This window comes from Pygocentrus nattereri, chromosome 14, assembly GCF_015220715.1.
Source record: "Pygocentrus nattereri isolate fPygNat1 chromosome 14, fPygNat1.pri, whole genome shotgun sequence".
NCBI classification, from domain to species: Eukaryota; Metazoa; Chordata; class Actinopteri; order Characiformes; family Serrasalmidae; genus Pygocentrus; species Pygocentrus nattereri.
Genome location: NC_051224.1, coordinates 9,195,146 through 9,220,491, shown reverse-complemented (window position 1 = coordinate 9,220,491; position 25,346 = coordinate 9,195,146). Strand labels below are relative to the sequence as shown.

Below are 25,346 nucleotides of genomic sequence, written 5' to 3'. Positions count from 1 at the left end.
TCATTATTATTTGTAATAATAATTTTTCACCTCGGTGCTCATGTGTTCTCGTTTTTCATGGTTACTAGATACGTATTCTATCCTGTTGTGAATATATCATGGGTATAGGCAAGGAAAAAAACATTGTGGACAATGATCTGAATATCAATAAATATGACAATATGTTCACAAGTATTTTTGTGTTCACTGATTTCCTTTTCTTTATATGTAATGCAAGATTTACACAGATATATGCAGATAAACAAACAGAGGAAATCTAATTATGTCTTTAGTAGTACTCTCCTCATATCTGTATGATTCCACTATATATCAAATGCTAATTATGCTGAATTATTTTACCCCTCCCAATGATGTGCAGATCAAATAAGCAGGCAACACAACTCAAAACATTCTACATATCAGATGCACACCAAATTACTGGCATTGTATTTGTTTATTTTCCTTTTTATTTATTCATTTGTTCAGTTGTCACAGATTGGATGAAGATTCAAGAAAGCATGTAACAGCGGAGACATTTGTTGAACATTTAATTCATCTCTCTATATTTTTACTGTTTTTTTTTGCTCATAACATATAATAACAGAAATTAATGAAGGTATACATAGAATTATATATTATGAGTAATATGCATGCATAAGAAATAATCAGTTACACATACTACTGTCCAAACATTTGGAATAACTTTTATTATATATGCACCAATAACTTGACAAATGCAGACTGAAATACTATAAGCTAGACACCAGAAGATATTTTAAAGGATCAGTGTGTAAGATTTAAGGGGCTCTATTAGCAGAAATGGAATATAGTATACAAAACATTCCAAAATTTTTTCATTAGTGCGTAATCACCCATAACTATGAATATATTGAATTGCCATTTTTCTACAGCAGCCCAGAAAGGACAAGCCAAATACTGGCTTTTTCACGTTTTTACGTTGAAGCAGCAGCCAGTGCTGACTATCCATTTTGTGTTGTGAGAAGTTTGAGAACCTGAATTTTGACAAATGAAGGACGAAACATATTATTTAGCACAATAAAAATCATGAGGCGTGTCAGGGAGGGTTAATCCTCATCGTCAAAGAAGCGAAAACATGAAGAAACAAAACAAAATCAGGACATGTGATGGCAGAAAACCCGACAGCCACCGTAGGTTCAACTACATGCTTGGAAAGGGAGGGGTGAGGTAAAAGCATACTGTTACAATGTAACTTCACTGTTATAGGCCACTAAACATTACACACTGCACCTTTAACATGTTTTATTCAGTAAGTTTTGAGGGGAACATCAAGAACTTATTTAATGATATAGCATACTGTAATTATATTTTAACTTATTTTCACAATCAACAAAATACGTCATTTGACAAGGTATGTTCAAACTTATCAAGATTATTGTTCAACATTATTATTATTTTTTTTTTTTCGTGATACTTTTTTAATCCCATAACTGGGGAAATTCCAGCTCCGCATTTAACCCATCCGTGAAGTGAAACACCACATACACACTAGTGAACACACACACTAGGGGGCAGTGAGCACACTTGCCCGGAGCGGTGGGCAGCCCTATCCACGGCGCTCGGGGAGCAGTTGGGGGTTAGGTGTCTTGCTCAAGGACACCTCAGTCATGGACTGTCGGCCCTGGGCATCGAACCAGCGACCTTCCGGTCACAGGGCCAGATCCCTAACCTCCAGCCCACGACTGCCCCATTAAAGTAATTCCAAACTTGTGTATGATCGTGTACATGAAACACCTTTTTCACTTCATTTCTCATTAGTCTGTATGTAACTGCACTTTTTTATTTATTAAAAGTTAGCGAGAGTGGAAGGTATGTTCTTGAGTGGACAGATCAGTCTCCTGATTACATTCACTCCAGTGAACATGCATTTCACTTACTGAACAACAAAAACTGTGCTACTGTGAATTTACTTACAGACCATGCTGTATTTGTTTAAATGAAAGTTCATTATGTTGCAGAAAAGCAGGTCAGCTTTCTTCTTGAAATTTTCTTGAGTTTTTCTTACTCCCCACTCTCCTTTCCCTAGATGTAAAATAAAAGAGCATTTAAAAAGGCATTCCACATTTGTGGTACCTCAGTTTGGTGTCAATTAGAACTTGTGACTCTGGATTTGAATTGTGGTAGAGGTCTGAAGTCTCCCAGTGGAAGTTCTGGCCTACATATTGGTAAGTATATTTTCATGAGGTCTAATGCTGGAGTTTTACTAGGTATTACTAGGACGGAGTTATGTAAATTCATATGTATATGACTATAAATAATTTTTACTCTATGTTACAGCTTGTTTTATTGATTCAACCATTTTGGGCAGCAGTGACCATTAAAGGAGTCCCTTCATTACTGTCATAGGATTTTATGTGTTTTGGGTGAATATTTTAGCTTCTGAATGATGTAGCTCTGTTCATATATCTATCTCTGTTGTATTCTTAACAGAAATCTAGCATTATGTCCTTACCTTTGCTCCCATGTCCCGGCTCTTTGCTCTCATCTTGTTGACCTGAGACTCAGCGATGTCCGCTCTCTCCTGAGCCTCCTCCAGCTCATGCTGTACTTTTCTAAACTTGGTCAAATGAGTGTTAGCCTGTTCCTCCTGACAAAGAAGAGAGAACATTCGTTTCTACTTCAGCAATATTAAAGATAACAACATGTGCCTGAGAGATGCTCGTTTGAAAAGATGTCTAACTCACAGCTTCCTCAGCTTGTCTCTTGTAGGCTTTGACCTTCAGCTGTAGCTTATCCACCAAATCTTGCAGCCTGATTATGTTCTTTTTGTCTTCCTCAGACTGTGCAGGGATCAAAAAGGAACTATAAATAGATGGAAAACTACTTTCTCTTGATTGTAGCCCTGTAGATTTACTGAGATGTGATTTTAATGCTTTTTAGTAGTCTCATTGTAGAAAGTGTTCACAGGTCATTATTAGATTCACCTTCACTTTACAATCTGCGTGGAATATTTGATAAACTGGTTTTATACATCATATTATTATAAATGAATACTGTAATTTTAGATAGTTTAATAATTTCAGACAGCCCAAATGAAAACCGGGCTTGAAATAAGGTTTCATTATAAAGATAGTGTGGTGGTACCTGATAGGAGAGCTCCTTGATCCTGCGCTCAAACTTGCGCATACCTTTCACAGCTTCAGAACCATGCTTTTGCTCTTGTTCCAGTTCATTCTCCAGCTCTCGTACCTGGAAAGAATAAACAAGTCAGAATTTACATAATACATCTTTTTCTTAAAACTTTTATGCCACAGAGGTGAAACTGCAGCAAAGCCAGAAAACCAAGTAGCTGCATCCTACTTGCAGGGATTTAATGGATGAATCCATTGTCCTGTATGTCTGTCAGGATGTTGAAAGACATGTGTATTTATGTCTGTCATTAGTAAGACTGCTGAGCTCGTAAGTACTAATTAGTAACTTCATTGCACCAATACAGGCTGAACTGGTAAACAAACAAAAAACATTCAAACATATGAAATCAGACTTCAGTTATTAACACAAAGATACCATGTTATGTTGATAGAAAAAAGGGCTAAATAACAGTTTCAGGCTCATATCTGATGCATTCTGCCTGCCTGTTATGTATTTAACTGCTGCACAAACATAAGTGCACAGTTTATGGGCTGTGTACATTGTAAAATGTGCTTCTCTTCCTCATGCATATCACGCCTAGGCTCACAAAAAACATGTTGCACAGAGACTTCCTATAACAATGGCAGCAATCACGACTGAGCAGTTAGTTTGACAAGCTGCACTTAATAAATCAAATGTTAAATTCTGGTGCAATGTGGGCGCGTACAGTGGTTGCATCAAGGCACATTTTGTGCTGCTCCTGTTCTCGTCTGCGTATCCTGCCCTCTGACATGTAGTGTGCTAGCTACTGCTGTAGGCAGCCTGTCAGGTAGCTTCAGATGACTCCAACACCAAGAAGTGGAAGCCCAAAACTGAGAATGCCACTATATATGCAGTACCTTCGTTTCCAGTTTCTGGAGTTGCTTCTTTCCACCCTTCATGGCCAAGTTTTCAGCTTCATCTAGACGTTGCTGTAAATCTTTGACTGTGGCCTCCAGGTTCTTCTTCATTCTTTCCAGATGAGCGCTGGTATCTTGTTCTTTCTTTAGTTCCTCTGCCATCATGGCAGCCTTGCCATAAAATGAAAGAAATATTGAAAAAAAGACCCACCTTAGTTTCTGCTTGGTTAAAGTTAGAATGTTTAATAATAGTTAGAATGGATGTTTTACATCAGTGATGGCCTTTTTGGCTTTCTCTTCAGCATTCCTGGCCTCCTGAATACTGTCCTCCATCTCGCTCTGCATCTGAGTCAAGTCACTCTCCAGTTTTTTCCTGCTGTTTATCAAACTGGTGTTCTGAAAGGGCAAAAGTGGAAGAGTTAGAGTGAAAAGGAGAACACTACAGTATTACTTGAGTAAATGAACAAGTGCAATTCAAGTTGCTTTCCAAACAAAAGTATAGTACCTGTGAATGCAAAAGCTGGACACGCTCAGTAGCATCAACCAGCTCTTGCTCAGCCACTTTGCGGCTTCTCTCGGTTTGTTCCAGAGCCGCCCTGATCTCCTCTATTTCTGCCTGCATCAGGGCACTCCTGCGCTCAGCCATAGTCACCTGCTCCTTCATGTCATCATTCTGTCTCAATGCATCATCCAGATGCAACTGGGCATCCTTTAAAGTGAAGAGCTGAAGTTAGCTGTTGCAGGAAAATATTGTTTGTATGAGAAGAAATTTGAAATCTTCAAACCTTCAATTGAGCTTGAATGTTCCTCAGTTGTTTCTGGGCCTCAGCAGCCTGGCGGTTGGCATGGCTCAGCTGGATCTCCATCTCATTAAGATCTCCTTCCATTTTCTTCTTGGCCCTCAGGGCATCATTCCTGCTCCTGACCTCAGAGTCCAAAGTGCTCTGCATGGAGTCTATGATTCTCTGACTGTTCCTCTTCAGCTGCTCGATTTCTTCATCCTTCTCAGCCAGCTTTCTCTCAATCTCACTCTTCACCTGATTCAGCTCCAGGTGAACACGAAGGATCTTAGATTCTTCATGTTCCAGGGAAGCCTGAACAATGGCAATAAAAGAATACATTGCCCTTTACAGTTGACTTTAGTTATATTCAAATGGTGTGGAAAATATACAGCAGTGGAAAAAACCTCAGCCTCCTCCAAAGTGGTCTGGATTTCAAATTTTTCTTGCTCTGCTTGCTTCTTTGACTTTTCAAGTTCATGGATTGTTTTTCCAGTCTCCCCAAGATGCTCAGAGAGGTCCATGATTTCCTCTAAACAAGCAAAATATGAATTTATCATTGCTTCTTCTTTTACAGCATATTTCAAACATGTACACTTATAAACATTACTAACAGTTTAACAAGAGTCTGGATAAAGAAAAATAGCATACGTTGTAGGTTTTTATTTTCACGTTTCAGTGTCTCCAGCTGCTCCAAAGATTCTTCATAAGCATTCTTCATTTTGAAATTTTCAGTTCCCAGTGAACGAACTTCTTTCATTGTTGCCTCAAGCTCTGCCTGGCTCTCTTCATGTTTTTGTTTCCATTCTGCCAGGATCTACAAAATAAGAACAAATGAAAATGAAAATGTTTTACAATAGATATGCCTACATTAGTGTAATATTTCAGTGAATAATCTAATTTATATAGTTGTCTCTATTTCTGTTTATTGTCTATTCTATTCTGTTCTATTGTCTCTCTATTGTTAGGTAAGTTAACAGTCACCCAAATCATTTCTGTAAATGCATCCCAAAATTTCTCCCAACACATTCAAACGGCATCCAGTTCACCATTAAGGTCGCAAAGACTTGGCAACTGTTGTGCCAAATTCATACTTTCTGCAGTATTTGATTCTGTTTCATGTTGGTGGACACTAAATTACGTTCACAAGTTCTGTTGTTTCTGTTTATAAACATATACCATACACCTTTGAAAATTCAAGATTAACAGGTAATTATAAACAGAAACAGTGCTCAAACATAATCAGTAGTAACTAGATGTCTGCATACATGCCAATACCTGTTGAATATAATGGGTGCCCTTAGTGTTCAGCAAAAAGGTGAGGTTTTAGTCATTTTATAGTTTTTTGTAGTTTTTTATAATTTGATAGTTTTGTTTTATAAAGTTACACTATATTGCCAAAAGTATTCACTCACCCATCCAAATCATTGAATTCAGGTGTTCCAATCACTTCCATGGCCACAGGTGTATAAAACCAAGCCCCTAGCCCTGCAGACTGCTTCTACAAACATTAGTGAAAGAATGAGTCGCTTTCAGGAGCTCAGTGAATTCCAGCATGGTACCGTGATTGGATGCCAGCTGTGCAACAAGTCCAGTCGTGAAATTTCCTCACTACTAAATATTCCACAGTCGACTGTTAGTGGTATTATAAGTGGAAGCAATTGGGAATGACAGCAACTCAGGCACAAAATGGTAGGCCATTTAAAATGACACAGCAGAGTCAGCGGATGCTGAGGTGCATAGTGTGCACTTTCTGCAGAGTTAATCACTACAAACCTCTAAATTTCATGTGGCCTTCAGATTAGCTCAAGAACAGCGTAGAGAGCTTTATGGCATGGGTTTCCATTGCAGAGCAGCTACATGCAAATCTTACATCATCAAGAGTAATGCAAAACGTCAAATGCAGAGGTGTAAAGGGCCACCACTGGACTCTAGAGCAGTGGAGACGTGTTCTCTGGAGTGACAAATCACGCTTCTCCATCTGGCAATCTGATGGATGACCCTGGGTTTGGTGGTTGTCAGGAGGACGGTACTTGTCTGACTGCATTGTGCCAAGTGTAAAGTTTGGTGGAGGGGGGATTATGGTGTGGGGTTGTTTTTCAGGAGTTGGGCTCGGCCCCTTAGTTTCAGTGAAAGGAATTCTTAATGCTTGAGCAGACCAAGAGATTTTGGACAATTTCATGGTCCCAACTTTATGGGAACAGTTTGGGGATGGCCCCTTCCTGTTCCAACATGACTGTGCCCCAGTGCACAAAGCAAGGTCCATAAAGACATGGATGAGCGAGTGTGGTGTGGAAGAACTTGACTGGCCTGCACTGACCTCAACCCGACAGACCACCTTTAGGATAAATTAGAGTGGAGACCTTCTCGTCCAACATCAGTGTTCTGGAATAATGGTCAAAAATTCCCATAAACACACTCCTAAACCTAGTGGAAAGCCTTCACAGAAAAGTTGAAGCTGCTATAGCTTCTAAAGGTGGGCCGACATCATATTAAATCCTATGGATTCAGAATGGGATGTCACTCAAGTTCATGAGTGTGTGAAGGCAGATGAGCAAATACTTTTGGAAATATAGTGTATACTGTAGATTTTATCGGCTTTTAATGTTTGTTAGTCTAAGTAAAGAAGCAAAATTTGGACACTAAACATGTTTGGCTGTTTGTCTTCATCTCAAATAAGTAGAAAATTGTGTAAATTAGATTTTTCACCAAACCTTTGATGATTGACCCCTGAACCAGGAGATTTTTTGGTACCTTATCAAAGTTCCTCTGTTTTTTATCCAGTGCAGAAGCAGCTGAGTTAGCCCTTTCCACATCTGTCATCAGATCTTCCACCTCACCCTGCAGTCTATGCTTGGTTTTCTCCAGTGAGGAGCACTTTGAGTTAATTGCCTCAGCAGCTTCTTCTGCATCCTGAAGTCGCTGGGCCAGCTTCTTTCTGAGAAGATTGGCATACACATTTTATATTAACAGCTGTAGTATATGCAAGGCCCTCGGTTACATTGTTATGCTAAGCCTTACTTGGCCTCCTCAAGTTCCTCAGTGCGCTGGATGGCATCAGTCTCATATTTGGTTCTCCACTGAGCCACTTCAGTGTTGGCCTTGGACATTCCACGCTGCAGTTCAGCCTTGGTCTCTTGCTCTTCCTCAAACTGCTCCCTCAGCAAGTCACAGTCATGACGAGCTGACTGCAGAGCATGGGCCAGGGCATTCTTAGCCTGTAATTGATGGTGGGATTAACATACAGACACACAACACTTTCTCAGATTTCAAAGAGTTTGATTTTTTTTACATCGCACCTTAATTTCTTCCTCATTCTGCCTTTTTAGCTCCTCAATTTGTTGGATGTAGACCTGTTTGCCTCTGGATAACTGAGACAACAGAGAGTCCTTCTCCTCAAGCTGGCGTGACATTTCACCTTGATGTGAGCAATGATAGGTGTTGGCCACAGTGCAATTTCAAATTGATTTGAATACCGATAAGAGCTGGCAACACTGGTTAGGCCATTCTACAATATGTAACATGCAAAAAACATTTATTTAAACTTAGTGTGCAAAAAGGCGTGGGTCTTCTGTTGACCACCAACTCACTCGCCATAGCGGTGCTAATGCTAGATGCAATGGCAGCAAAAAAAACAAACAAAAAAACAGCCCAAGCCTTTTCAGTTACATCTGACAAACTTTTGAGTGTGACAGCTTGGTTTCAAAATTAATAACAAAAAGTTAGCATGCTATCTTAGCTACATATGTTGGATTGTGAAAGGTTTAAATTATAATGTGGTTTTTCACACTTAATTCCATACCTCTCCTGTTGTGTTTAGAAAATGGGAAAATTTCACTCAGGTATCTGAATAATACTACAGCATGTTAAAGCTCTGAAAGCTTGTCAGCAGTACCTGTGCCCTGCGGCAGACCAGCACATCAGAAGCTTGCCATTGAGTGGGTAGAGCAGGTTGAATTTAACCACAGTAATAATGACATCTCTTTGAATGCCATTTTTTTTCAGGGACCCCCAGAATTTTGAATTTGAGATGTTCAAAGAGTCCAAGGGGATAATTGGGGATTTCTCATCTTGTTTATTCTAATTTATTCAAGAAAAAATTGTACGGTGTTACCATTTTCTGTCTGAAGTCGGGCCTTCTGGTTGGTGAGATCAGTAATGAGTCTCTGGTGCTCCTCCTCTTTGGTTTTGACTTCACTTAGCTGGTCCTCCAGAGAGCGGCACATCTTCTCAAGATTGACCTTCAGAAACATTTCAGTCTTTAATGATGTTCCTAAATGCTTATTCTGTAAAAAAAAAAAACAAAAAAAAAAACACAGACACTGTCTCATGATACAATACCTTTGATTTGGCAATGGTCTCCATATTGCTGCACAGATCATCCACTTCAAGTTTCAGCTCACTCTTCTCCTTCTCAAGCTTTTGCTTGATTCGCTGGAGGTTGTCAGTTTGCTCCCCGAGTTCTGCCACACTGTCTGCATGCTTCTTACGCAGTGCAGCTGAAGTGGCCTCGTTCTGCAGAGTGGACTCTTCAAGATCACGTCGCAGCTTCTGGAACTCAGCTTCCCGCTTCTTGTTCAACTCAACTTGAGCTGCTGTGGCTCCACCAGCTTCTTCCAGCCTCTCACTGATCTCCTCAAGTTCCCTGGAGAGGTCAGCTCTCTGCTTCTCCACCCTGGCTCTGGCAGTGCGTTCAGCCTCAATCTCCTCTTCAAGCTCTTCTATTCGAGCCTAAGGAATGGGAAAATGTGATGATTCTTCTTCATAACATTTAGTGATCTGTGATAGATTAATTACTGTTCTACCTTAATTCATGTGTTACCTGAAGTTCTTTAATTTTCTTCTGCAGCTGAGCACCAACAGACTGTTCATCTTCAATTTTACTCTGCAGTTGGGTCACTTCAAAATCCTTTCTAATCATAAGGTAGAAGAAAGGTTTAGACAATGTAATATGACTTTGAAAATATTGCAAGATGGATATTTGCTAGACCATTACTTCTTCAGTTTTTCATCCAACTTCTGCTTCTCATTCTCCAGGTCCATTATGCACTCCTGGGACAGTTTTAGGTCACCCTCAAGCCTCCTTTTAGTCCTCTCAAGATCCAACCTAACCTTTTTCTCCTGCTCCAGAGATCCTTCCAGCTAGGATTAACAGGTGAGTGAATTAAAAACATTGAATTAATGAAGTTAATTGAAAAAAAATCTAAAAGATCTACTCACATCATCAACTTGTTGCTCCAGTTTTGCCTTGGCTTTGGTGAGAACGTTAACTTTGTCCTCTTCTCCTTGAAGGTCATCCAACAGTTGCTGATGTGCTTCTTGCAGAGCTTTCTTTTCTTTATTCAGCTTAGAAATGTTCTCATCCTGGGAGACTATTTCTTCAGTAAGGTTTTTCATCTGAAATGTGAAAGCTGAAATGTTATACAATTAAAAATTAAGACACTGGAATATATGAGTGAACATCATCATAAGTTGATTGAAACAGAGGGAACACACTTTGTTCTCCATGGCATGTTTCTCTTTCTCTACTTTGGCCAAAGTGAGCTCAAGGTCGTCCATGTCTTTTTTCAGCTCAGAACATTCATCCTCCAGTTTCCTCTTCTTGGCTGTGAGCTCAGCATTAATCTCCTCTTCATCCTCCAGTCTTTCAGCAGTCTCCTTTAGCTTTGCTTCCAGCTGGATCTTACTTTTGATCAGTCCCTCACATCTTTCCTCTGCATCCATCAGATTATCTGCTTCCTTTAAGATCATATAAGACAGCCAGTTGACATTCCTTTTTGTAGAAATGTCTAAATATCTATTTGCACACTATGAGCTTCACATTTTATATCAGTTTTATTTAGAGGGAAACTCTGAATAATTAAACAGATAAGATGTAAATAGATGTTTACAGCAAAGGATGTTAGTCTTTCAGACTGGTTTGATGTAAAATGCCTTGTTCTAGAAAAGTCACAGTTGTTCACAGTGGTGGTGATAGGAACCAGACATCTGAAACATTTAATCACATGAAGTTATAACATGAAATTATTACAAATACATGACCTTCTGCTTGAGACATTGTTTTATGATAGTTTTTAAGAAAATGTTATTACAACTTTTGTAAAATGTATATAAATCTCAATGGTGGAGAGGTGCATGTAGGCAATTAAATGCAAAACAGTATCCATGTTTTCAGATTTTCCATTATTGTACTATTAACAATCAACATATAAAGACTCAGAAGACACATATGTTTACTGGTTATTTTGGACAGTAAATAAAATGGCTACATTTGCACTGTAGATTTGTATTACGACTGGTTCTTATCAGCACGTGTATCTAGTTTATCTATAGTTGAGCATTTCATATCAAAATACTCTGAATGACTTTTTTTACTACTCAGAAATTTAGAAAAATCTGTGGAATTCACCTTTAAGTGTATTTAAAAAAGTAATTCATTCAAATGTACTGATTTCCACATGAATAAAAATATATTACATCTACATGTTATTGCCAAAAGTAAGTAAAAACCTGGAAGACAAAGTGTAATGTAGCATACACTCACCAGCCACTTTATTAGGTACAATTGCTTGTTAACGCAAATAGCTAATCAGCCAATCATATGGCTGCAACTCAATGCATATAGGCATGTAGAGGTGGTCAAGACAACTTGCTGAAGTGCAGACCGAGCATCAGAATGGGGAAGAAAGGGGATTTAAGGGACTTTGAACATGGCATGGTTGTTGGTGCCAGACGGGCTGGTCTGAGTATTTCAGAAACTGCTGATCTACTGGGATTTTCACACACAACCATCTCTAGGGTTTACAGAGAATGGTCCGAAAAAGAGGAAATATCCAGTGAGCGGTCAGTTGCGTGGACGAAAATACCTTGTTGATGTGAGAGGTCAGAGGAGAATGGGCAGACTGGTTCCAGATGATAGAAAGGCAACAGGAACTCAAATAACCAACTAGAATCTCTGAGGAACGTTTCCAACACCTTGTTGAAAGTGTGCGACGAAGAATTAAGGCAGTTCTGAAGGCAAAAGGGGGTCCAACCTTTTACTAGCAAGGTGTACCTAATAAAGTGGCCAGTGAGTGTATTTTATTCATGTCGAAATTATGCATGCATTTGAATAAAATAAATTCAATGCCTTCCTCTTTTTCAGTGTCATTTTTGTTTGCCCTTAAATAGACTTACCGCTTGAACTTGAAGGAGTAGGTCATTCTTTTCTTGTACAATGGAGACAATCTTCTCCTCCAGCTCTTTTCTCCTGCTCTCTGATTTAGCCAGGTCCTCCTTGCATTTAGCAAAGTCCACTTTCATCTGGGCCATCTCTTTCTCCGACTCAGCACTCTTCAGGAGAGGCTTGATCTTAAAATACAGCTTCATCCAAGGCCAATGCTTCACATTCATAAAGGCACGAATGTTGTACTGGATGGCATAGATAGACTCCCTTTCACAAAAATGAATATGATAAGTTAAATTCCCGTGAGTACTATTCACCTCTGAAAATTGCTACTGGTAAAAAGAGATGTTATATTCTCTTTTTGTGTTTTACAGAAGCGATTCTAAAGTAATACCTTCGGGCGATCATCTTTTGGTACTCTATTCTTACAAGGTATCCACGACATACTGCCTGAGTGCTGGTGACAACTTGAGCCAGGCGCTCATCTCTCATCTCCTCCAGCACCCCCAGGAGACCTGCTTTAAAGAACACCTGCAGGGAAAGAAATCATAGCTCAGTTAACGCTTGAGGTAATAATGCATTTAAAAAGCAATACATCCAAAATATCTGTATCTGAATTGCTATCTGCAGATGTAGACAGAGAAATGTTGCCATTGGCCAAGGATTTCCATGCAGGTAAGGCTCTAATCTAAACAAAGCCATCCAATATTTATAACATATACTGTTTGTATATCGCTGTTGTCGGAACAAAACCTTGTATCTCCAAAATGTTAACTTTACAGGAGAAGGAAAAAATTTTACTTTTAATGTAAGCCAATGGAACCAGACTTTTCCCCCAAGTAATTTTGGGCTGTTTCTTTTGGTTCATCATGAAATTTACACACAATGTAAAGAGCAACAGGCCTTTTCAAATTATGGTAAAAACTGAAAATCATCAAAAAAAGAAATACAAGGTTTTCTTCTGACAACAGTGATATACTGTTGTCATTATTATTATCATTATTATTATTATTGACAACAGAAATAAGCTGGTTAATGCTGATTGGATCTCATGTCTAGAGCACTGTCTTAATCTGAAGGAGGTAATTCAACCCCTAAAATCAGCTTTATAGCAAATTAAGTATCACTTTGTTGTTTTAAAATTGCAAAGTATAACTTTAAGCATTTGCTCCAACATACATTCCCTCATGAATCTTATTTAAGTATAAACTGGACTAATGTTTAGATCTTTTGTGTGTTACTTATGCTTATCGTATTTAAGGAGAAATTCAATAGATTTTCAATAGATCAAAATTCAGTAGATCAAAATGTTTGTATAACTTAGCTGATGATTGAAGCTGACGTCATTTAGACTGGGTTGTAAAATAGAGCACTGTATACACATGTAGAAACTGGGTGTTACAATGTCTACAAAGCCATTTTATTCACTATCCACAATAACCTATGTATAGATTCACTGGTCTTCATATGTAATGTTCATAAAGGTAATGAATGTGTTTTAAAAGACAGGTTTGTGGCCTGTTGTTTTTTTTATGTCAATGCTCTAAAAGCTTTGTTTATCATTTCATTAGCAATTTCATGCTGACATTCATTTATTATTTGCAATATAAATGTAATACCGAATCTAAATTACAAGTGGATGCAATACCTTTGTGTGTCCAAATTTGTATTGAGTGTGATCTATGTCAATAGAGCCCAGGAGTTTCTCTGCAGCCTTCTTATTGTCCATGAACTGGCCCTCGGGGACTGCGCTTGCATTCAGGATCCTGTACCTGAAACCCAGGGCCAACTTTGATGCTGATGACCCTCATTCATTAAATACATCCCATCAGAAATCAGAAATGAATTGATTGACTTACCTCTGTTTAAAGTCTCCATACAGGATTCTGCTGGGAAAGCCCTTCCTACAGATTCTGATACCCTCCAGTACACCGTTACAGCGAAGCTGGTGGATAACGAGATGGTTTTCCATCACACCTGTTTCCAAAAACATTAAAGTTTGGGAAATAAGGACAAACTTAATCTGAGCCTGCCTGATGTTTCTCAAAGTTCTCAGGGTTTTAGAACACTCCACTCTGTACCTGGGGTTTTGGTTTCATTTGGAATCAAACACCTCACAAAATGAGGATGGGTGGTTCTAAGATTAGACATCAACTTGTTCAAGTTTTCCTGTGAATAGAGAACGATAAATTATTCATGACGTTCTGTTGCAGAAGGATAAATATTTATGAGCTGTGAATGAAGATATCAGTGCCACACATACCCTGAAAAGAGCAGAGACCGTCTGGAAAGATGCTCCTTTCTTTTTTCCTCCTTTCTTGCCACTGCCACTCGAGTCTATAGCAACCATAGGTCAGAGAAACACAGCAACAAAGATTCATTTCTACGTTTTATGGTGGATGTACCACAGTATGGACTGTCTATAGAGCAAGATTTTCCAGTTTAGAGATTAGGAATACCCCTTTTTGATGAGGCATCTTCAAGGTAGATGGAATTCTCGAAAGGCTCTTTGGTGTAGCTAACATTACTGGTAGGAAGCTAAATACCACATCTGTATTTATGGATGTGGATGTATGACATTTGCATAAAGTATTCTGGATACTGTAATGAGAGAACACTGATGGACAAAAAACAAAGGTATACAAAATTGTTAATTCTGTCAAACTGATGAGGCAGAGAGACGCAAGGCTGCACTACAGATTATAAGGTAACACCTTATTCAAAAGCTACCTAAATGAGGACTTAATAACACATGAATAAACACTGAATAACATATAAAGCGATACTTGACTCCACATCACAAAGGGGTGTGATGTGGACCCTTAACACCTCCCACCTGGTGAAGAAAGCTCAGCAGAGGCTTCTCTGCTTCAGCAAGCTTTAAAAAAAACAAACTCCCCTCTCAGCTCTCAGTAAATGTCTACTGGAGCACAACAGAGAGCATTCTCTGCTACTGCATCACAGTGTGGTACCCTAGCTGTACTGCAGAGAACTGGAGAAATTTTGGCCCAGACAGTTAAGACTGCACAGAGGATTGTGGAAACCAAGCTCCCAAATCTGGATACAGTTTATGCTAGCCACCTATGTAAGAGGGCTAGCAACATTATCAAGGACTCAGCCCAACCATGTCACAGATTGCAATAGATTCAGGACATGCGCTAACAGACTGAGGAACAGCTTCTTCCCCAGGGCGGTAGCCTCCATTACACGCTCCCAACACACACTCATAGCTGTTGAAGACTGCAGTCAGCAAACAGACCAGCCTGTCTTATTCCCCCCAGCTTTCCCAAGCTGCACACTGAATGTAAATATCCATCCATCCATCCATCCATCCATCCATCCATCCATCCATCCATCCATCCATCCATCCATTTTCCAAGCCGCTTCTCCGTCAGGGTCGCGCAGGGGGGTGGTGGAGCCTATCCCAGCAGTCTTCGGGCAGAAGGCAGGATACACAGGATGGACAGGTCGCCAGTGACTGTAAATATTATTATTAAAATTTGTGCAATACCTGCTGTGAAATAACTCTTCATACCTGTATGCTTTTAGTGCTGTATGTATTCTATTAATTGCCACTGGTTTCTCTGAGAGCTACCAAGCAATCAAAGTTTCATTGTATAACTACAGTGACAATGAAGTCTAATCTTATCTTGATTATGCCAGTAAATATTATATATATAATATATATAGAAAGTAAATATTGTATTGACATATGGGACCTTAAACTGAAGTGACCGACATCCCATACATAATGCCTTGAAGGGGCTTCATTTGAGGATTTGATGCCCTCAAACTTAGGCGATCATTTTTATAGATTATATATAAAATTCTATATTTGAGTGAAAGTATAAATACCCTTGGTAAAATAGTACTTGATTAGATGTACAAGTTCCCTGTTTGTATTTCTACTTATTTGCTTTTAAATGTACATCAAAGTATCAAACCTTAAGTGAAAAAAAATCTAGTGTCATTTGTTTAGTGTAATATGTGTTTCAAAAGCTGGTCCCACATGTGGTGCATATAATTTGTGGGGTCATCAAATTTATAGGCCTGCAAATGAAGGCTTTTTAATGAGTGTAATCTAATGTAATGTTTACACTATGCACTCAGAAGGACCTGTGAGGAAAAACTATTCTTGGATGTTTCCTGCATGCAAATAGCTTCACGGTCAGCAGCTTGGATTATTTGGAGAGTGAAGTGCACATTTACCATCCGCTCCAGCATAACTTGCATACAGCAGCGCCAACAGTTTCACGGATGACTTCTGGTACAGCTGTACAACAGACTCGTTAAGAGGGTCTTTGTTCTTCTCCAGCCAGCCAGTGATATTGTAGTCCACAGTGCCAGCATAGTGCACCAAGGAGAAGTGTGCTTCAGGCTTGCCTTTCACAGGCTTGGGCTTTAAGAAGCAATTGTTCTTGCCCAGATGTTGATCATAGAGCTTGTTTTTGAAGGAAGTATTGGTAGACTTGGGAAACATACACTCCTCCTCAAGTATAGAGAAGATGCCCATTGGCTGTTGGACAAAACCAGTTGGTCAAGATCTGCAACGGTTATAGAAATTTACTTATAAGTACTATAGTATCATAGTGTACCTTCTCAATAAGCTCAATGCAGGCAGCCAGGTCCATTCCAAAGTCTATGAACTCCCATTCGATTCCCTCTTTCTTGTACTCCTCTTGCTCAAGGACAAACATGTGGTGGTTGAAAAACTGTTGCAGTTTCTCATTGGTGAAGTTGATGCACAACTGTTCCAGTGTGTTGAACTAGATTATGATGAGAGATGTAAAAAAAAAAAAAGTTCGACGATGGAGCACAGACTGGAAAATTGTTGGGAATAGCATTTGAACATGCATGTAATACTTTTTATTAATAAAACTTTTAAGATGCAAATATAAGGCATAAGAAACTTACATCAAATATCTCAAACCCTGCAATATCAAGGACCCCAATAAAATGTTGTCTTGGTTGTTTGGTGTCCAGTTGTTGGTTTATGCGCACAACCATCCACAAGAACATCTTCTCATAGACAGACTTGGCAAGGGCACCAATTGAGTTATACACCTGAAATGATACATCAGCACTGGCATTAGTTGGTACAACAGCACTGGCCAGTTGGTCTGATATTACTGAAAAACACTGGCTGAAGTACATAAGATTTGTGTTTTACTTGTTGCACATTCTGGCCCTTCGTGACAAATTCATTCCCCACTTTAACTCTGGGGTAACAGAGGTTCTTCAGGAGATCAGATGAATTCAGGCCCATCAGGTAAGCAGCTTTATCTGCCTCTGTATATCATATAAATTCACATCACATCAGTGTTTTTAACTACTTTACACTACTGTGCAAATGTCAGAGACTGCCCTTCATTTGTCACAGAAGACTCAACGACTGACTATAATATCTTTTTGTTTTCAGTATTTAGTGTTTCCACCCTTCGCCTTTATTATGACCTCCAGTCTTTTTGCTAGACTTTCTTTTCAAAGAAATCTGCAGGGACATTTTTTCAGACGTCCAAAGTCTAAGAAGTCTCACAATCCAGATAATCCCACTCATTTAGTGATGTTGAAATCTGGACACCGGTCCATTTTGCAGAGAACACCAGCAGCTTCTTCGTTTGATTGGCAAGTTTTCTTCTTATTTTGTCTCTTTCTGTTTCTCAGCAACAGAAAAGGAACACAACAGCTACATGTCCTTTCAGACAAATAGTGTTGAGTTGTCTTCTCACAGTGGTAGAAACACCTGCAGACTTCTTGCTCACGGAGATGAAAGATTTAAGCACAGTTTTGGTGGTCTACCAGGTCTTGCACAGTTGTTGGGAGTCCCATTTTCTCTATATCTTCAATACATTTTTGAACTTCAGTTTCAGAGAGTGTAAACTGTTCTGATCTATTTTCCTTTGGCTTTCTCTTTCCTTATAAAAATGGCTCATCTTATACTTCCTCAGACATATCAGAGAAATGAATAACTTGTACCTAATGGCCTTTTTGATGAGAAATTAAATAAGGCAGTCTGTGACTTTTGCTTAGTGTTGTACACATGTAAGAAGTTTGAATGTATGGATGTGGTATGTACCCTCAGTGCCGTCAGGTTCAGCCTGCTCTTCACGCTGCTTCTGCTTAAACTTCATGTTGCCATAATGCATCACTGCTCCAGTCAGCTTGTAGATACCAACTTTCTCTTCGGAAGTAAAGCCAAGGATGTCAATGGCTTCCTTAAAAACAAAGAATGTTGATCAATGTACATGTTTAAATGAGCACCATCTAATTATGCAGTCGACTTATCTTGACTGACATCAGTAGCCACCAGCTCATCTGCATCGTCTATGCTCCTCACACTAATCTCTCCTTGGCTGATGAAGGCAAAGTCATATGGATTGGTGGTAATAAGGAGCATATCTGAAAGATAAGAAAAGGACACATGTAAAGGTAATTATGTCTGCCTGAGTGTGTGCATGCATTTGTGTGTATGTTTATGAGACTACTACCTATGAGCTCTGGTTTCTTGTTGCAAGTCAGTTGGTAGAATATATGGTAACTTCTCTCAGCAGCCAACTGAAATGTCACCCTGGACTTTTCAAGCAGGTCTGTATTTCAGAATAAACAGAATAAAGAAAAAGGAAACCAAGTTACTAAACATAGCACAAAATATACAGTAAGTTGTCAGATTATGTAACCCTACTGTCTACCTAAACACAGTGGCAATTTCATCAGATTTACATTCCATGTAAAGTGCACTTTATGCATAAACAGTTACTGATTATAGCCCATATGTTGCAGTAAAATTTGTTAGTTAGCCTTCAGTCCATTCATCAGTGGAAATAGTTAACTCAACAACCACTGCTGACCTGGTCCCAAAGAATATCTGGCGGTGGCGGTGGTCGCTGTCCACTGGAAACTAACAAATTGTACATACTAAATTTATTTAATTTCCAGTCAAAATGGCCATCAAAGTCACAGAAAAATGCAGAAAATATATTCAATAGAAAATTGCAAACAACAGACGGCAAATAATTAAAACATTAAAATTTTCTTTATTGTCCACTCTTTGCCTTTTATTAGACCATGGTCAGTGCATTCTTTTCAGAACACCAGCAGCTTCTTTGTTTAATTAGCAAATGTTCTTCCTTTTGTCCATTTCCTTTTCTCAGTGGCTTTTTGACAGCTATAAGTCTTTTCAGACTGATAGTGTTGAGTGTTTTTTCATCTCTGAAGGAAGAATGAAGCTTGATTTTCTCCTATTTCTACTGTTTATCTGAAGGTGACAGTTTTGGTGGTCTACCAAGTTTTGTACGGTCGCTGTATCTTTGAAAAAGTTTCTGAACCCCCCATTTTGAAAAATTCTGTTTTTGTTTTTGATGTTTTTTTCTATGACTTTCCCTTCTTTATGCAAGTGAATTATATATATAATCTACTTTGAAATATCCCCTGAAAAAATGAATCACTTGTACTTACCTGCCATTGACTGCCATCAGCTGTCCATCTAACCCTACCAAGTTAGATATTTTGACCAAGTGCCTAGAGGATACTTTTTGATCTACTCTAGATAATGTGGCTCCATTAAAAAATAAAATAGTACAGCAGAAAAATCTTGCCCTTTGGTATAATGATCATACCCAAGCTTTGAAACAGACTGCCAGACAACTAGAGCGAAAATGGCGTCTGACTAAATTAGAAGTGTTCCAGTCCGCCTGGAAGGAGAGCCTTATAGACTATAGAAGAGCTCTTACTGCAGCACACTCAGCCTATCTCTCCTCTCTCATAGAAACAATAAGAATAATCCTAGACTACTTTTTAGCACAATTTTTAAAATAACAGAGAATAAAAGAGTTACTGAACCCCAGATGTCATTAGTCTATTGCAGCAATGATTTTATGAATTTCTTTAGTGAAAAAAACTAAAAACAATTTGAGAGAAAATTCAGGATGCACAGTTAAACTCTACAAACCTGCTGGCATATAATGCCAGTCTAGATCCTGAGCAAAATCATCTATCTGTATTTTAGATCTGATTCCTACAGGTTTACTCAAGGAAATCTTACCAGACATAACCAAGCCTATTCTCCAAAAACTTTTAAACTTGCAGTAATTAGACCACTGATTAAGAAAGCTAAGCTTGATCCCTGCGACTTATCAAATTATAGACATATCTCGAATCTTCTCTTTATATCTAAGATCTTGGAAAAAGCGGTAGCAAAACAATTAACCTCTTATTTGCATAGGAATCATCTATATGAAAAATTTCAGTCTGGTTTTAGGCCACATCACAGTACAGAAACAGCACTAGTAAAAATTGTAAATGATCTTTTATTATTCTCTAACAAAGGAAATGTGTCTCTGCTAGTTTTACTTGATCTTAGCGCAGCATTTGACACAATAGACCACGCTATCTTACTAGATAGACTGGAAAACCTTGCAGTGATAAGAGGAATAGCTCTTTCCTGGTTCAGGTCCTACCTCACTGATCGCTATCACTTCGTTAATATAAAGGGTGAATCATCTGTCCTTGCAAAAGTAAAGTATGGTGTTCCACAAGGCTCTGTTTTAGGGCCTATATTATTCACAATTTATATGTTACCATTGGGCACCATTATCAGTAAACACAGTATAAATTTCCACTGCTATGCTGATGACACTCACTTATACATATCAAGCGAACCGGATGATAAAATCAAACTTGGCAAGATTGAAGACTGTGGAAAAGACATAAAAGACTGGATGTTGAGTAACCTTCTCTTACTTAACTCGGATAAAACAGAGGTCTTGCTTCTTGGTCCAAAAGCAGCTAGAAACAAACTAATTTAACTAATCTAATTTACCTCTTAAACTTAACAATTTCTCAGTTGCTCAGCTCATCTGCTAAAAATCTTGGCGTCGTGATAGACCCTGATCTGTCCTTCAATGCACATATAACTAATATCACTAGAACAGCCTTCCTGTATCTCTGCAATATCGCTAAGTTAAGAAATGCATTATCTCTACAGGAAGCAGAAAAACTACTTCATGCTTTTATTACTTCAAGGCTAGATTAATGTAATGCCCTGCTGTCTGGCTGTCCCAGCAAAAGCCTCAACAAGCTTCAGCTAGCTCAGAATGCTGCATCTTCACCAGAACCAGAAAATTTGACCATATTAGCCCAGTTTTATCAACCTTACATTGGTTGGTTACCAGTTAAATTTCACATTGATTATAAAATTCTATTACTGACCTATAAAGCTCTAAATGGACACGCCCCTCAGTACCTGAGTGAACTTCCTACTATGAACCATCACGCCTACTTAGATCACAAGGTGCTGGCTCATTACTCATACCTAGAATTAATAAAGTTACATCAGCAGGGAGAGCTTTCTCATTCAAAGCCCCCCAGCTCTGGAATAATCTTCTTGTTAATGTTCACAGCCTCAGTCTTTAAGTCTAGGCTAAAAACTTACTTGTATAGTCAAGCCTTTGGTAATTAGTCTTCCCTGTCAGATCTAGACCTGCTGGAGTCTCTGCTGCTCTGTTATACTGTAATCTGTGGTCAGCCACTCTTTACAGAACTGATTCTGTTCTGATTCTGATTCTGATTCTTTGCCGAGTTGAACAGCTGCCCACCCTGTGCGTCTGATGCTGTTGGCCCGTCTGCCCTGATTGGGTGCCACTGCTCACCAGCCATCGGCTTGACCATCACTGTTGCTGCTGCTGCATAATCATAAACTAATCAAATTAGCTACTACTTTCTGTTTTTTTCCCCACCTTGTTTTATAACACTTCATAGTTACAATGTTTGCTATCCGGTGTCGACCAGAGGAGGATGGGTTCCCCTTCTAAGTCTCGGTTCCTCTCAAGGTTTCTTCCTCTTTTAGGGAGTTTTTCCTTGCCACTGTTGCCACTGGCTTGCTCACGGGGGCTTGGACCTGGATTTTTCTTTTCTTTCTTTCTGTAATACTGATTATTCTGTAAAGCTGCTTTGTGACAACAGCTGTTTTAAAAAGCGCTACATAAATAAACTTTGCTTGCTTGCTTGATTTTATTTTAAAATTAAATAAATGAAAAGTGGTCTCTCTGGCACAGTAATGTAATAAACTGCCAACTCACTAGTATTATAATGCACAGTTTAAAATACAGAGATTAAAAAAACAAGACACTCACAAGTTTCAATATCTGCTGATGCCAGTTTCCCTGTTGTTCCAAAGTGGATCCTGATAAATTTACCCTGGAGAGAAACATGTGCTGCTGCATTAGAAGTCTATTTTAAGATGTACTACACATTTGAAAGCTTGCAAATTTTTGTCTCGACTCACAAAGCGAGAGGAGTTATCGTTCCTCACAGTCTTGGCATTCCCAAAAGCCTCCAGGAGAGGATTGGCCTGGATGATTTGATCTTCCAGGGTGCCCTGAAATAAAACATTAATCCCAGGATAAGAGACCACAAGTCAAAGCAATAACAGCACCAACTTGTCCAGCGCTCACCTTCATTTTGCTGAGGGACTCTTTCTTCTTGTCTGAAGACACAGCAATTGTCGCAAAGTACTGGATGACGCGTTTAGTGTTGACAGTCTTCCCTGCACCTGATTCTCCACTGGGAAAGACAAAACCCACAGCAGACTGTTGACTTATAAAAAATTATGTATTGTTTTTATCTCTATAATAATAATAATAATAATAATAATAATAATAATAATAATAATATCTAGTTAATCCTAGCGGCCTGTATGTAAACTCACACTTTACACTTAACTATATAACTTACATATTGGTGTCATAGTAGTTAAGTAATTAATTGTTACCAAATAATAGGTCAACAGTTCAAGGAGTCACAAATAAACAAAAAAGGTTCTTACGTGATGAGAATAGACTGGTTCTCCCTATCTGCCAGATATAAAATACAACACCACAATATAACATGCATATAACATCATAGTCATTTTGGCTCACATCTATTTCAAAAGCAGTTTGGAAAAATATCACCTGATTGGTCATACCAGTAAGCATAAACTGATAGGCATTATCAGACAGGGCAAAAATATGCGGAGGAACCTCCATCCGCTTCTTTCCCCTGTATGCAGCCACCACCTCTGGGTTGTAGACTGGAAGCCACTTATAGGGGTTCACAGTCACGCAGAAAAGTCCAGAGTAGGTCTGTCAAACGAAATTAGAAACAGCACCTTTTTAAAATGATGTCACAGTTAAAGCTGCTTAATGAGACTACAAAAGAGTACACATGTAAAATCTTCATGAGGACTACTGTATAGTGCATCACTGTACAGTGAAGACTCACATAGATCATCCATGCTGCGTAGCGCTCTTTGAGGTTAAACAGCACACACGGTTCATTGAGGTGAGTCATCATGGCCATGTCCTCAATCTTATCAAACTTTGGAGGATTCATTGGGAAGACTTGGTCCTCCTTGACAGTCACACTCTGGCATGTGAATAAATAAAGAAACCAATGAAGCACTGAATAAGTAAACATGCAAGTAAATAAATAAACTCAGCAAATAAACAGAAATTTTGCACAAATTTTTTCCAGAATTTAAAGAGTTTGTTCCTTTTTTTGTGAACAATTGTTTTATTGTCTTTTAACTTATATGTTGGCATACATGCATGCATGCACCATAAGAACACAGAACATCCCCTTTCCCTTCCCACCTCCCCATCCTGGTTGTGTTTCGGACAGTACATTTAAAAACATACATACACCTACATACGCATATACGTATCATAGCTTCATGAGAACAAATGTGAGAAAGTAAATAAGTAAGCAAGTAAATAAATAAATAAACATACATAGATATATGTGTAGGTTAAATAACGGGCCTCCTCCTAAAATACAAAAACAAATAAATAACTCCAGCAAGGGCCTAGTAAACATTCCACTGATTGGAGCGCCTTCTTCCAAGCACCAGAGTTCTTGACTGAGCACCATGCACACAAGCATCTGAAAGCTCCAAAGAAATAAAATCAGACAAAATCTATTGCCATCTTGAGATGGAGTGAGTAGAGTACTCCATCGATTGACCAACAATTATTTGCAGCTGTCAAAGTACAGGGCAACAGTCGTTTCTGCTGAGCTGAAATGTTAAGAGAAGAAAAATAATTTAAAAGAAAAATAGATGCTGAGCATGGAACATCATGGTCCAGTAAGACTGTAAGATCGGTGGCAACCTGATTCCAGAAATTAAGGACCTTAGAACGAAAACAAAAGTAATGCAGAAAAGTGCCAGGCTCCCCTGAGGAACATAATATACAGACTGAAGATGGAGTAACATGCATATGAAATTGTCTTACTGGTATTAGGTCAAATCGATGCAAGAATTTCCAATGTATTATTTGGTGATTTGGGAAGAGTTTGTTTCTTGTAGACTATGATGATGTGATGATGGGCTACTGACTTACCCAGCCATTTACTTATATATATATATATATATATATATATATACACACACACACACACGCGCGCACATATATATATATATATATATATATATATATATATATATATATATATATAATGTGTGTGTGTGTGTGTGTGTGTGTGTGCGTGCGCATGTGTGTACATCTAAATTACATATATTTATATATGATCCACTCAGACCAGTGCAACACACACTAACACACCACCACCACGTCAGTGTTACTGCAGTGCTAAGAATAATCCACCACCCAAATAGTACCTACTCTATAAGGGTCCATGGGGGTCCTGACCACTGAACAACAGGGTAAAAGGGAGCTAACAAAGTATGCAGAGAAACAGATGGACTACAGTTTGCAATTGCAGAACTACAAAAAAAGTGCACCTATACAGTAAGTGGAGCTGATAAAATGGACAATGAGCGTAGAAATAAGGACTAGGTCATAATGTATCACCTGACTGATGTATAAAGTTTACTGGTTTGAGCTTCCTTGATACTTAAAAACAATGGAATGACTTTTTAAGCTTTTTAACTTGAAGAGTGCCATGGAAATTCATTTGTATTTTTGACACCTTTACCTCTCTACTCTCTACTGTGTTTAGTTAGTTGAGTGTAAGTTATAAAACTTTCTGGAAAATCAGCAAGATGACAAGATAACTTTGTCATTTTGCATAAAGATGATGTCAAACAATGTTTGTATCCACTCTGTGTATTTAGGATGCTTCTTTCATTTCTGACAAAAATATTATGTAATGCAGCGCTGAAGTCATGCTGTCTTTTTACTGTTGTTCACAGATGATGTGTTGCTGACGTACCCTGCCATCCTCACTGTCGACCACGGCTTTGCCGCCCTCTTTGCTCAGAAGGGTCCCCTTCACGTACAGCTCCTTGTCATCGTACACGTAACAGGCTGTTTTGCTATCAAAGGGTCGGCTCTGCTCCTCAACCCTCTCTTTCTCGGTTTTGCGCAGGTACAGGGCGGCCTCCCCGAAGATAGCCATCTCAGCATCAGTGCTCAT

General features: G+C 38.8%; 2 protein-coding genes across 2 annotated transcripts in view; one reads left to right on the top strand and one right to left on the bottom strand.

The window, feature by feature from the left end:
- LOC108412647 (myosin heavy chain, fast skeletal muscle-like) overlaps positions 1 to 9,875 on the top strand; it is a 25,906-nt gene extending 16,031 nt beyond the window's left edge. The window contains exon 39 of the mRNA XM_017684763.2: positions 9,806 to 9,875. Coding sequence (XP_017540252.2) covers positions 9,806 to 9,835 — 30 coding nt within the window. The 3' untranslated portion in view covers positions 9,836 to 9,875. The remainder of the gene's footprint in view (positions 1 to 9,805) is intronic.
- LOC108412652 (myosin-4-like) lies at positions 2,020 to 25,346 on the bottom strand. The gene is made up of 39 exons (XM_037544968.1): positions 25,143 to 25,346; positions 23,193 to 23,336; positions 22,897 to 23,053; positions 22,756 to 22,783; positions 22,385 to 22,493; positions 22,216 to 22,308; positions 22,064 to 22,127; positions 18,422 to 18,520; positions 18,229 to 18,332; positions 18,010 to 18,148; positions 17,104 to 17,222; positions 16,848 to 16,997; positions 16,529 to 16,699; positions 16,143 to 16,449; positions 14,197 to 14,270; positions 14,015 to 14,102; positions 13,793 to 13,910; positions 13,582 to 13,705; positions 12,328 to 12,464; positions 11,945 to 12,200; positions 10,265 to 10,507; positions 9,989 to 10,165; positions 9,765 to 9,910; positions 9,591 to 9,681; positions 9,110 to 9,499; positions 8,883 to 9,009; positions 8,068 to 8,186; positions 7,790 to 7,986; positions 7,523 to 7,706; positions 5,420 to 5,585; positions 5,176 to 5,300; positions 4,775 to 5,083; positions 4,495 to 4,698; positions 4,260 to 4,385; positions 3,990 to 4,160; positions 3,103 to 3,207; positions 2,703 to 2,798; positions 2,471 to 2,605; positions 2,020 to 2,040 (listed from the first exon to the last, which is right to left on the bottom strand). Exons 1-39 carry the CDS (start codon positions 25,344 to 25,346, stop codon positions 2,020 to 2,022), a joined length of 5,817 nt encoding a protein of 1,938 aa, XP_037400865.1.

What these genes read in the sequence shown, in the direction of transcription:
- LOC108412652 (XM_037544968.1), bottom strand. Translation starts at nt 25,346, where the DNA reads ATGAGCACTGATGCTGAGATGGCTATCTTCGGGGAGGCCGCCCTGTAC. An exon ending in ACGATAACTCCTCTCGCTTT is followed by an intron (nt 22,128 to 22,215) that starts GTGAGTCGAGAC and finishes GTTTCTCTCCAG; the next exon opens with GGTAAATTTATCAGGATCCA. An exon ending in TACTCCTTCAAGTTCAAGCG is followed by an intron (nt 10,508 to 11,944) that starts GTAAGTCTATTT and finishes ATGATCTTAAAG; the next exon opens with GAAGCAGATAATCTGATGGA.